General features: G+C 48.1%; 1 protein-coding gene across 1 annotated transcript; it reads left to right on the top strand.

Annotated features, from left to right (window-relative positions):
• Positions 1 to 635: 635 nt before the first annotated feature.
• Hbegf (heparin binding EGF like growth factor) lies at positions 636 to 12,451 on the top strand. Its single transcript, XM_027927993.2, has 6 exons — positions 636 to 920; positions 1,119 to 1,292; positions 3,849 to 4,026; positions 9,624 to 9,779; positions 10,563 to 10,653; positions 11,000 to 12,451. The coding sequence occupies exons 1-5, from the start codon at positions 875 to 877 to the stop codon at positions 10,633 to 10,635; spliced, it is 627 nt and encodes a 208-aa protein (XP_027783794.1). The 5' UTR covers positions 636 to 874; the 3' UTR covers positions 10,636 to 10,653; positions 11,000 to 12,451.
• Positions 12,452 to 12,793: the final 342 nt, after the last annotated feature.

Raw genomic sequence — 12,793 nt, forward strand, 5'->3', positions numbered from 1 at the left:
GGTGGGGATGAGGGAGGGGAGAGCCACTCCTGCGTCTGGAAGACCAACTTCCTTTGCTTTTGCTGGATTGACACCAAGTGCCCGCAACTTTAACTAGGTGGCCACTTGGCTCATGAGACCTGCGGGTCTCATATTATACCTAAAATATACCTAATTTTTAAATGATCAATGAATTGTTATTTACTATTTGCCAAAAAAAAAGAAAAGTGGGCTTTTGAAACGCAGAAGGTGATACAGGTGGAGACCTCTGATAGGGGCAGGGAAGGCCCAAAGAACCAGGCCCAGACAGCTCTCAATTCAACAGTCACAAGGCTGAAGAGCGCCAGGCGGATGAGGAAAGGTAGGAACTGGTCCCTGCCACCTGCCGGTCAGCAGCCCTACCCACAGGCCCTGGTTGCCCTGGCCTGGTCCCAAAAAATGTGAGAGCCGCCGGGTCCCCCCGCCCCCTTCCCCGCCGAGACCGCAGGGTTGGGGGCTGCTCTGCCGGCGCCTCCAGCCGGGCGCGCTTCCCGGCGCGGGAGGGGAGAGGGAGGGGGCGGCGCCGGGCGGGGCGGAGCTCCGGCGCCTCCGGGAGCCTTATTCCCGGCCGCGCGCTGGGAGCGCTCAGTCTGCCCCGGGAGCTGCACGCAGCACGCGGCTCGTCGGCCTGACAGAGGTGCAGGGGCTCAAGCGGACAGCGGACTGACTGTGAGCAGACAGTTGCTCAGCGGCTGCGTGCTGTGCGCGGGTCCCAGCAAGGCTTGCACCAGAGGCGGGCAGCACACGGTGCCCGGGGGAATCTCCTGCGCTCCGCCGCCTGGCTCCGGTGCCGCTGCCCGGTGGCCGCCGCCTCCAAAGTGATTGCTGCCTTGCTGTTCCCACCGGGTTCGGGACCATGAAGCTGCTGCCGTCGGTAGTGCTGAAGATCTTTCTGGCTGCAGGTAAGAAGACTGCTAACGCCCCCGGAGATCGGGGGGATGGGGACGCTGTGCTGGGGGCACAGGGGAAGGTCGCTGCAGCGCCCCCGAAGCGGGCCACTTGGTGGGGCCCGTGCGCCCTAGCGGGCGGGCGTTGATATCGGTGCATGGTGGCTCGGGGTCTAGGTGGGGGTCTGATGCGGCCTCGCCCCTCGCTTGCAGTGTTCTCGGCGTTAGTGACTGGCGAAAGCCTGGAGCGGCTTCGGAGAGGGCTGGCGGCTGGAACCAGCAACCTGGACCCTCCCACTGGATCTACGGAGCAGCTGCTACCCACGGGAGGCGATCGTGCCCGAGAAGTCCTGGACTTGGAAGAGACAGATCTGGACCTTTTCAAAGGTGGGTGTGAGGGCCTCCCAACCTTGGACCCCCGTGGGCAGTTGAAGAATAAGAGGTTCTGAGATTCATGCTGTTGAGTATTCCTGTGGGTTGAGGGTTATTCATGGAGGACCCCAAGGAAAAGCTGATGGCCTAAGAGAGGATTGGTGGTCCTGGAAATAGGTCTTGCTGCCTGTCATTTCTTACTTTGAATCTCACCTGTCTGGGTTGCTGCCCTTCTGGATACTTTGGGGCTAATTGAACAGGCAGGTTGTCCTCTGAGATAAGTTGAGTGGTAGGAAAAAGGCATTCTTGAGATGCTTTCCCCAGAGTTCCCATGTGAAAAAGGGCACAAATCCTCCTTCCCACATCTGGTGACTATTGTGTGTAAAATAGAGATAACAGCCAGGTGTTATGGGCCATGCCTATAATCCCCACCACTCAGGAGGCTGAGGCAAGAAAATCACAAGTCAGCCTCATTTATTTAGAGAGATCCTGTCTCAAAAAAATAAAAAGGACTGGAGATGTAGCTCAATGGTAAAGAGCCCCTGGGTTCAATCCCAAGGGGGTGGGTGGGGGGGGTGGGGGGGGGAGAGAGAGAGAGAGAGAGAGAGAGAACAAATGTGGAGATATCTAGGCACATATCAAGTTTGCAGTATTACTCTTCCCCACACACCTGTCTCCAGGTTGAGGAAACAGGGGAATGGAGTACTCTTTGCCTCTCTGGGTGAGGCCAGCACCTTTGGGGAAGGTTATGAATGGTGAGCCCTGGAGTCTTAGGAGGCTATATTGAAATGCTGGGTGACTACGAGTGCTATCAAACCTTGGAGATTTCCTAACCACCTTGAATTCCTGAGTAGACTCCAAAAGGGGAAGGACCACATGTGTACTGAGCTGAACACAGGCATAGGGCAGAGTCCAGAGCCTACTGGCTTCCCTGTCCCTGGCCACCTGCAGTGATTTGTGGGGGTGGAGCAAGGACTAAGCCCTGTGGCCCCAGAATGACTATATTTGGTTGAAAAGATACCCACCTGATGTAGCCCCACCTACCGTTTAGTTGTTCTTCTCCTTCCTCACCCAGAGTTTCCCTTGGGGAACTCTATCCTTTTTATAAATCGGGAGTCTGCTCCAAAGCTGAGCCTGGGCTCCTACACTTCATCCTCTCTCACTGACATTCTGGGGTCACCCATTGCCTGATCAGCCTGGATTCTCCTGGCTCTCTTAGGCTGGGCAGGGCTGGGCTGGGCTGTGACTCACCTCCCACCCACATGGCTGCTCCTCATACCTCTGCAGACCTGACTCACTGCTCCCTGTCCTCAGCAGGAGCCTGGCTGTCACCCTGCCATTCTCTCCCTCTCCTTTCTGATTGACATGGCCCTCCTGACTTGCTTTCCCTACAGACCTGGTCACTGGGTTCCTCTGACCACCTGCCTCATCTTCTGAGTTCTGAATGGCCCTGGGACTGGACCAGAGATCACAATTCTAATCCCAATCCTGCATGATCTTGGGCAAGTCACTGCTGTTTGAGATCTCAAGGTTTTCATCTTAAAAATGGAAAGCCATGATATTCATTGAAGTCATTTCCAGCTTGAGGATTTTAGGTGTGCAGTTTAATGTATTATGCCTACCTTTCTGCCAGACACAGACTATAGCTATGGACAGTAGATATCTTTTTCCTACTGGGAACAGGGGTCAGAAAAAAGCTGGCATCAGACCCCTGGGCTAGTTTTGGGAGTAGCCCATGGCCAATTCTAGCTGGATGTCTGGGTGAGGTCATTTTTCCCCTAGTCCTCAAAGCCTGGAAAGAAGGGGGGAATTGTCATTGTTCCAGTCCCTTCTGGATAATTCCTTACTTTTCATCTCTCCACCCCTTGTACACATTGTACCCACCATCCCATAGCACTATAGACGGGACATTTGGGGATAAATGTAAATAGATCTTTGGGAAAGTGGGTAAATTATAAAGAATATTCAAAAGGGTAAATATTTTGCTCGAAGCAAGGCCCTTTACCAGGGATGACTTGTTTGCTGTTCTCAAACCAAGATCTATCCCGAGCTCATGGTTGTCTCATACTATTAGGAACTCCAAAGGGGGTTACCTGAAGACATACACATTTTTCTTATTAGGACCTCCCACCCCTAAAGCATCAAAGTATTCAAAAGCGATTTTTTGTCTGTGACACTCTCTTCCTGCGAGTGGGTCACTGAGTGTAGCAATAAGGAAGTGAAGCTGATTGAAGGCCAAAGAGAGTGAAATAGGTGTCAGGAAGTCAAAGATGGGAGTGGAAGGTGGACAGTGGTGTGGGTGAAGTTGGTAGTATCGCCCAGTGAACTGCAGTTACTAGAGGATCTAGCATTCCTTGGAATATACTGTACCCTCTACTTTGTCCTGAGGTTCCCTCTTTCTGGTGGTTCTACCCAGTCTTCCTTCAGCCCTTGGGAGGCACTGAGCCCAGAGTCCTTCCCAGGCCTCTGACTCCAGATGGGATCAAAGAGAATGTATTCCTTCCAAATGTGGTGCTGTTCTGATCTTCCCTGGAAGAATCAAAGGCTTAATAGGGTGCCTTTCTCCTACAGTTGCTTTCTCCTCCAAGCCACAAGCTCTGGCCACACCAAGCAAAGAGGAGCATGGGAAAAAAAAGAAGAAAGGCAAGGGGTTAGGGAAGAAGAGAGACCCGTGTCTTCGGAAGTACAAGGACTTCTGCATACATGGAGAATGCAAATATTTAAAGGAACTTCGGGCTCCATCGTGCATGTAAGTGTCCCTTCAGTAGGTAAAATCCTGTCAGCCACGTGGCTATTCCTCGTTGTCACTGTTCCTTGAATTCATAATTTCACACAGTTTCTTTTCAACCTCTGGGCGGAAGTTGGGAGGAAGGGAAATATTTTTAGTCAGCGGAAGTCACCCCCCCCACCACTACCAAAGAGGATGCAATTTCCTGTGGTGTGGTTTTGTGACGCTCTTGAATCCTTGGGGACATTTCCTGCTTGCCCAGAAATGAGCATGTGGCTAAGAGAACTGGCACCTGGAAGCAGGTTCTTCATTCCTGCCTCATGCCCTACTCTAGAAGTGAGAAGCCAGTAGGAAACACGGCAGAGCAGGTTCCTGGGTGGAGTGGGGCTCCTGCAGGCAGGTATGAGGTACATTTGGTCACATGCTGTGTCTCAGGTTTGTGTGCACGTGAATGAGCAAATGTGGGTTGATTTTAAGGCATGGCAGGACAATACAGACAGGAGTCGTCATGGGGGAGTTGAAGCTCCTCCTCCCTTCTTTCTCACACCAGTAAGGAACAGGAGGTAGGGGACATGGAAAGTATTGACCTTAGGCCACAGTGGTGGGAGAACTCTTCCTTTGTGCAGGATTAACAGGAAATGGAACCCAACCCAGCAGGCATCCAGCCTCTAGTCTGGCAGCATCGTGGGTGGAGAGGCCATGAGTTCCTTAGGTTCTCTGAAACCAAACCCAGCAAGTCACTGTTTTGGCAACCCCTCAGGATGACAACACTACCACGCTCTCTGGCAGGCATAATGTTGCCACTGTGCCTGAGGCCTGCACCCTATGTTAGGCTGCAAATATCTACTCTTTTGCCCGTGAAGAGGCAGTCTCTGGGGGTCTTATGACCGGGAGATGCTGAACAGGCCAGAACACTGTTGTATGTATGCCTTCTCCCATTTTATCAAGAAGGCTGACTACCTGTTGTCTCTTCTACCCGTAATTGATCCCTTAACTTTTAAAAGCTTCCTTGTCCTATCTGATCACATATAGCAGAGGTGCCCCATATTTGGCAGTTAACATACAGACCCATCATTTCCCACCATGTCCACAGTCACTGTGTCCTTTCCTATAACATCCTTATAAGGAGCTTTTATTGGGGAGGAGTGTTTAAGAGTGGCATAGAGAGTCACCATATTATCCTTCCCATTGTCTCAGGACAGACAGGAAATGTTTTTTTAAATTTGTAAAACGGCATCATTGGCACAGAGTGGAGATGGTGCATCTGAGGGTAGTCAAGATGCACTGAGGCCAGGAATCTGTTTGGGCAAAATTGGTCCAGGGCTTTTTGGTGGATAGATGTGGAGCTTAGATAGAAGCTCAGCTGAGAATTCTTATAAGACTGCTTCCCTGGAGAGTAGGGCTCAACTGACCACCTAAGCTCAGAAAACTGATAAGTGTGCCCAGGGCCAACTTCCCTTTGGCTTAGGGATAGTGATGACAGTCATAATGACGCCATCTTTCCTTTATCCCAGATCTTCAGTAATTACATATGAGTTAAGCCTAACAGGTGTGTTGAGCACCTACTTGGTACCAGGCACCATCCTAGGGGATAGGGAGATGTAGTCTTCCTGGATTTTCAAAAACTCTCTGCAGGTAAGGCAGGACTTGTTATCAACTTGAAAAATGAGGAAACTGTAGCCAGTAAGTCAGAAGTCATTTGCATGAGAGCAATAGTTAAAAAAGTGGATGGAAACAGGACAGGGTCTCGGGTGCCTCATTCCTAGTACAGCATGCTTTTCATGCCCCCAGGCTGCATCCTTCTTTTCTACTACCTTTGTCCTGGCAGAGTTTGAGCAGGGTTTTATAGAGGGCAGCTGTTGTCTTAGAGGACTCTTAGGCTTTTGCTAGTCTAAGAGCATAGTAATTTGACTTGAAGAGTTTATGTCAGTTTCCTGGGCAGATTTTCATGGGGTGGATTCTGTGTCCAGTGTGGCTGCCTCTTGTCTTCATCCCTTGGTACTCAGGATAGCAGGATGCAGTAAGAAGACACAGACTTTATGGTTTGGGGCAATGCAACATTGCGCATTTACATTTGTGGCTTCTCCTCAGCTCCAGACCCAGGAACCACCATCCAGGGTGTGTCCAGGCTGCCATGGTGAGCTGCAGGCTAGCTGGCTTCCTAAACCAGCCCTCTGCAGCCACCACGAACAGGAAAACCCTTCTGTGTCACCAGCCAAAAGTTGCCCTCAAAGAGTAGTTTCCTGGGGCTCCTGACTGGCTGCTGACCCAAAAATTGGCTGCAGAGTTTCCTGTGGCTGGAGGAAATCTGAGAGTGGTTGGACTAGGGAGGACTCTGAGCTGGAAGAGAGGTAGGCCTGGGGCCTTTGCTTATCCACACACACACATCTTGGCCCAGATGCTGCGAAGGAATGAAGGAATGGTGAACCCCCTTCTCTTGGCTGTGTCTGACTTGGGTGCCCTCTTCTACCAGATATGGGCAGTACCCTCTACAGTCCAATTTTGTAATAACGCACACATATTTGGGGCCTGGCTTTTTATTAAGTGTTCTTACCCATATTATTTCCTTTTATTTTTTTCACAATGTTCTAGTGAGGTGGGCATTTATTATTCAAAGCTTGGAAAGGTAATGTGACTTTATCAAGATCACCTGGCTAGAAATGGTAGCAGAACTAGTCTGGAACTCACGTATTCTAAGTCTCCTCCATCAAAAGGTATCCCTTCTACCTCTTCAGGTAGAGAAATCCAATGTGAATGATGTCTTTGACCCTAGACCATTCTTGATTTTGCTCTAATGCAGGTTCTGAAATGGGTCACAGACATGGGGAGGAGGAACATGTTCTATTTTCATGGGCACAGGTTCTGGGTAGGACATTCGATCTTGCCCCCACCCTAGGATGCTGGAATGTACTCAACCCCCTCCTTCCCTAGTAGATTCCTAGTAGTTGGCTGCAAAGGGAGGGGGAGGTGGGTAATATTAGGATGTTTACATTATTATCCTTTTGACTCAGGGTGGAGGTGGAAGGATTATGTAACTGAATTGCGGGACTCTGAGGCCAAGCTTTATTTCTATCATCTGAGTAACTACCTGTGGGGTTTGGATGATGGACTGGAAGTACAAAACAGACTCAAGTTCAGTCCCCACCCCCTACAGAATATAATCTCTATGGTCATCTAGACTGCTGGATTGAATCCATTCACTATTTAATAGTTATTTAATAGAAGTTATGCCTCAGTTCCTTCATCTTTAACATAGGGAGAGTAACTCTCATTTCACAGAGGTGGTTTTAAAATTAAATGAGGGCTGGGGATATGGCTCAGTAATAGAGTGTCTAGCACACATGAGGTCTCATAGTAAGGCTTTAATAGTTTACTATTTATTATTAAAGCTATGAATAAAAAATAATAATAACAGGAGCAGGGTCAGACAGCCCCAGGGACTTTTCAGATATCTATTTCCTTAGGATTACTTGCATTGTTGAGTGGAAACAATCAATCAGGTGTGGTGGTGCACACCTATAATCCCAGCTGAAGCTGAGGCAAGAGGATGTCAGGTTCCAGGCCAGCCTTAGCAACTTAGTGAGACTCTTTCTCAAAATTAAAAATAAATTAAAAGGACTGGGAAAGAAGTTCAGTGGAAAAGTGCCCCGGGTTCTGTCCTCAGCACATTTTTTGGGGGGGTTCAGTCCCCCCCCCGCCCCACAAAATGAAGAGAATCATGAATTTGGGATTTGCTAAGAGTGATTTTTGACTTGGCTCTGTGTTTCCTAGTTGTGAGATTTGGCAAATCACTTAACCTCTCTGCCTGCTAATTCCTGCATACAGGTGATTTTCCAGGGACACCCTTGGAAACTTTTTCCATGTCTTGGTAGTTTGGGGGTCATTGAGTTTTGTTTTGTTTTTTTTTGTTTGTTTGTTTCTGTTTTTGTTTTTTCCTAGCTAGGCTAATGGGATAGAGGCATGGAGAAGCCAGGCAAGCCACTGTGTACTGTTCTGTTAGGATGGTTGTCCTGATCTACATTTTCCCTACAGTGAGGTGGTTCCTTAGAGCATCCAGGAGGAGCTAGGGCAGAGAGCAGGGAAGGACAGGAAGGCAGGGTCAGGGATGTAGCACAACCCAGCCTGGCCCCTCTGCCACTGCCAGAGACAGTGATACTCAGGACAGAAAGCAGCAAGAAGACACAGAGCTCCTGGTTTGGGGTGATGAGACATTTATGCTCCTACATCTGAGGCCCTCTGTGGCCTCCTCTTTGCCTCAGATCTGCTTCTTGAATCTTCCCTGGTGACTTGTCAGCAGGAAGAAGGGCTTCCTCACTCTGAAGCACCAAATACACTCCTTCCTTCCCAGAGAAGGTACAGCTTAGAAGAGGAGGCCTCCAGCTTCTCAGTGCTTCCTTCAGCAGCTAGTGGCTTAATGTCCCTGGGCTATTAGTGCCATTGCACCCCCTGACTAGCAGGTGGGCAACTGTGGGGTATGAGTGGACGGCATGCTGAGCTCAGACAATTCACATCCATGCTTCTATCCTATTGTGAGCTCGGAAAGCCACTAAACCTTTCTGTAGAGTGGGGCTCCCACCTACATCAAAGGACCTCTGGGGTGTTCAGATAAAGGAAGGGATGTGAATGTGCTTCGTTAACTCTGAGCACTTCCAAGTCTTCCTAAAAGCTTCAAGGAAATGCTTTGTGTTATAAGAGGCAGTTGCCACATGATTTATTTCTTGAGTGAGTAGAGCCAAGGAATTGTTTCTGACATTCTTTTATGCTCTGGCAGGGCAGCTGGGCAGGAAGATGTTATCTTGGTTTGTTTGCTTTGTCCTGTGATGGAGGAGGCCTGAAAGCCTAGCATTCAGAGGCCAAAGGCTCCTAGGTTGTGCCCTGCACCCAGGGGGAGCTGAGAGTTAAATGAAGAAAGGGAGAAAAATGACTCCTGGCAAAGGAATAGGCCTATTAATAGGCTGGGCAGTGGTGGGGAGGGACTGGATGCTGGAAGCATTGATGGGCAAGGCTGGGTTTATTTCTGGGTCAGAATGTTGAGGGGCCTCGCTGAGGGAGTGATACTGAATCCCCTCAACTCAGCCCATGAGCTGTTGCGCCCAAGTCCTCTTAAGTGGCCTGAGCACACATGTAATAAATCTGCCACACGTGGAATACATCTAAACTGAGAACTTCAAATCCTCACTTCTTCCTGCCTGGACAGGACTCTAGGTCAGAGAACCAGAGGGATTGGTGAAGATAAGGTGCCATATGGGGGAAATGCTATTAAACATTCAGAGGAGATTTTCCAGAATATTCTACTAAAGGAGCAGTATAGAAAAAGGGCAGATGGGCTGGGGTTGTGGCTCAGTGGTAGAGCACTCGCCTAGCATGTGTGAGGCCCTGGGTTTGATCCTCAGCACCACATAAAAATAAATAAATTAAATAAAGGTATTGTGTCCAATTACAACTAAAAAAAATATTAAAAAAGAAAAGAAAAAGGGCAGAGCTCATGGGCAAGGATTGACAGGCTAAGGGTGAGAGGAATGGGGTTTGGCTTAGGTAGTTAGGCCATTGCAGGGACGGAGAGAAAAGAGAGAGGAGACAAATCACTAACCCCATCTCCTTGTTCTTTCCTAAACCAGCTGTCACCCAGGCTACCATGGAGAACGGTGCCATGGGCTGAGCCTCCCGGTGGAGAATCGCTTGTATACATATGATCACACTACTATTCTGGCCGTGGTGGCGGTGGTGCTGTCGTCTGTCTGTCTGCTTGTCATTGTGGGACTTCTCATGTTTAGGTGAGTGATGGGGGGCCCTGTTTCTGTAAATCACTTCTTCTCTTCCTCTTATTGGACCTTCTAACTGATGATCACATGAACCCTGTTCTCATGCCCACAGATCCTGGGATAGTTCCTGGGTGCAGGTTCTCCAAAAAAATCTCTTGTCTCAGGCTTGATATAAGCCAGTGCCCAGACCAGGGTAACACTTACCAGGCCATGGCAGGTTCTATACCTCAAAGGAGTTTGTTTCCTACCTCTGTGGCCTAGTAACTCACCCATAGAGCTACCTCTTCACGTATTTCTTTGTCTTATCTCTGTTCTTTGATGACATTGGTATGTGGTTTGGTAGTAAGAGTACAGGTGGAACTATTAGTCTGTCCTTGCAATTTTGAGGTACGTGGACCTTGGGCCAAAACATTAATCCAGATATGTTGTAGGTTGGGGGAGACCTGCCGCGCACACTCTGCCTGTTTTCAAGCAGTGCGACTTATCCATAGTGAGACTTGGAATGTTACCTGTCTTTCTGAGGATTGTAGTCTTTTAGTGGTTGTACACTGTCTACCTGCCTATAAGGCTGTTATGAGGTTCAAACAAGTGAAGTGAAAACTGTTTGTAAAATGTAGCCTGCTGTTAAAGACAGGCATCCTCAGGACAGCTGGGCTTTGACCAGAGTTGTGTGGGGCTGCCACACCCTTTGGGCTTTTCTAAATAATGGAAGGAGCCTCCGTGGCAGAGTTGTTTGGAAGGACCTGCTCTTTGTCATAGCAGGCAAAGCTTGCTCACAAATATTCTCTTCCTCAGGTACCACAGGAGAGGAGGTTATGATGTAGAAAATGAAGAGAAAGTGAAGTTGGGCATGACTAATTCCCACTGAGTGAGACCTGTGCTTAAGGTAATGGTTCATCCTTTGTCCCTGGCAGCATCAAGGAATTAAGGCATGTATGGGTCTTGGGTCCATTTCAATAAGTGTTGACTTCTCTTGACTAGGGGTTGGGGGACAGCCTAATGTAGAATCAGGGTCCCATTGCAGAATTGTTTTCAAAAAGACTGTTAGGATGAAAGTTATTAGAGACATACCCAAGAAATATACCTGAGCAAAAACAGTTTCTCCCACCCTTGGCACCTCTCTTCCTTCCCTTCCTAGATGATCTGCTGTACTTCTTAAGACTGAACCCAGGAGACTCCTAAGACCTCTTTAGATTGGAGCTGGCTTTAAATGTTTTTGCCTTGTGTTTTAGGAATCTGTGGGGGATGGCTCCCTCTGAGAAGACACAAATTCTCTGCAAACTCTGCAGAGGGAAAGGACTTCCCAACTAGCCGTGAAGACTTCTTTGTCCCCAGTTGCTATCTCTATTGGACCTCGCGCATCATTGCTTTGCCAAAATACCAGAGTCTTCAAGTGCCAAACAGAATATATCCAGTGGGATCTGGATCAGAAGAAAGTAAAAGTGATCAAAAGAAAAGCAAAAGCAAAGAAACTTCAGGCCCTTCTGATTCCCTTCCACCAAATCCACTTCCCCCATCAGTTTGTTTAGACACTTATTCTGGATTAAAATGCCAGTTAAATTCCATATGCTCCAGGATCTTTGACTGAAAAAGGAAGAAGGAGAGGAAGAAGGAAAGTTTTGTGGACTGGAAGAAAGCAATGAAGATTGAGAAGCCATGTACTCAAATAGCCACCAAGGGATCTGCTATTTGGACCCTCCAGCGCTGGATTTGATGAGCTAACTGTGAAATGCCACAAGCCCGAGAACTCTGAATTTTGGGACTTCTGCCCAGATGAAAAGATAACAACTATTTTTTTTTTGTTATTGTTTGTTTGTAAAATGCCTCTTAAATTATATATTTATTTTGTTCTATGTATGTTAATTTATTTAGTTTTTAACAACCTAACAATAATATTTCAAGTGCCTAGACTGTTACTTTGGCCATGTTCTGACCCTCTTTCTTGCATCCCCACCATCTGGCTCAATGCCACACTCCCGTAGCAAATCTGAGATGGTTCTGTGACCCATCTGTAGTAATTTATTGTCTGTCCACATTTCTGAAGATCTCCCAGTTTCACTGTGCCCCAGGGATGTTCTGTATGGTCGGGATGTAGGGGTTAACTCGGTCAGAGCCACTCTATGAGTTGGACTACAGTCTTGCCTAGGCAACTTTGTCTACCGTTTGTGTTTTTGCAAGCCCAAGGTGCTGATGTCAACGTGTAACAGAAAACAGTATTTCCCTGTGTTCTCTCCCTGCCACATCTCAGAAGAGATCAAGCATCCATGCCTACAGCTTTCCTGTACCCTCATCCCTAGCCCTGGACCTACAGAGCGGGGACCCACTCCCTTGTGTCAAGACATTTCTCTTACTCCTGCCATTCTTCTGGTGCTACTCCATGCAGGGGTCAGTGCAGCAGAGGACAGTATAGAGAAAGTATTAGCAAAGAAAAAGGCTGAGGAGGAACAGGGAACGTTGGAGTTGATTTTTCTTGGTAATTGATTACCTACCAATTACTATAGAGAAGGTTGGTGGTGGGGAAGGCTTTTGGGTAACCCCACCTATCTCACCAAAACTACAAAGGTATGCTGTATGGTCCCTTCTGGAAGTTTCTGGTGCCATTTCTGAACTGTTACAACCTGTATTTCCAAACATGGTTCATATTTATACTTTGCAATCCAAATAAAGATAATCCTTACTCTGTAGTCTGCTTGTTTTAACTGGGAACTAGTTTAACATAGGTATTTTTCTATTTTTTGCTGCCCTTTTGATTTAATACAGGGTCTTGCTAAGTTTGTGATCCTCTTGCCTCAGCTTCTTAAGTAGTTGAGATTATAGGTGTCTACCACCACATCCAGCTAACATTGCTTTATATTTCTCCATAACTCTAATCACTACTAACACATTTATTGTCCATCAGTTCTACTAGAATGTTGGCTGAGGATGTGGCTCAGTGGTAGAGTGCTCACCTAGCATGCATGAGCCCTGGGTTCAATCCCCAGCATCACATGCACACACACACACACACACACACACAAAAAAGCCTG

Source organism: Marmota flaviventris, chromosome 5 (assembly GCF_047511675.1).
Source record: "Marmota flaviventris isolate mMarFla1 chromosome 5, mMarFla1.hap1, whole genome shotgun sequence".
Taxonomy (NCBI): domain Eukaryota; kingdom Metazoa; phylum Chordata; class Mammalia; order Rodentia; family Sciuridae; genus Marmota; species Marmota flaviventris.

Bases quoted from the DNA above. Each gene is read 5' to 3' on its own strand.
- Hbegf (XM_027927993.2), top strand. From the start codon at position 875: ATGAAGCTGCTGCCGTCGGTAGTGCTGAAGATCTTTCTGGCTGCAG. The intron at 921-1,118 runs GTAAGAAGACTG...CCTCGCTTGCAG, and splicing joins GAAGATCTTTCTGGCTGCAG to TGTTCTCGGCGTTAGTGACT. The intron at 9,780-10,562 runs GTGAGTGATGGG...TCTCTTCCTCAG, and splicing joins GTGGGACTTCTCATGTTTAG to GTACCACAGGAGAGGAGGTT.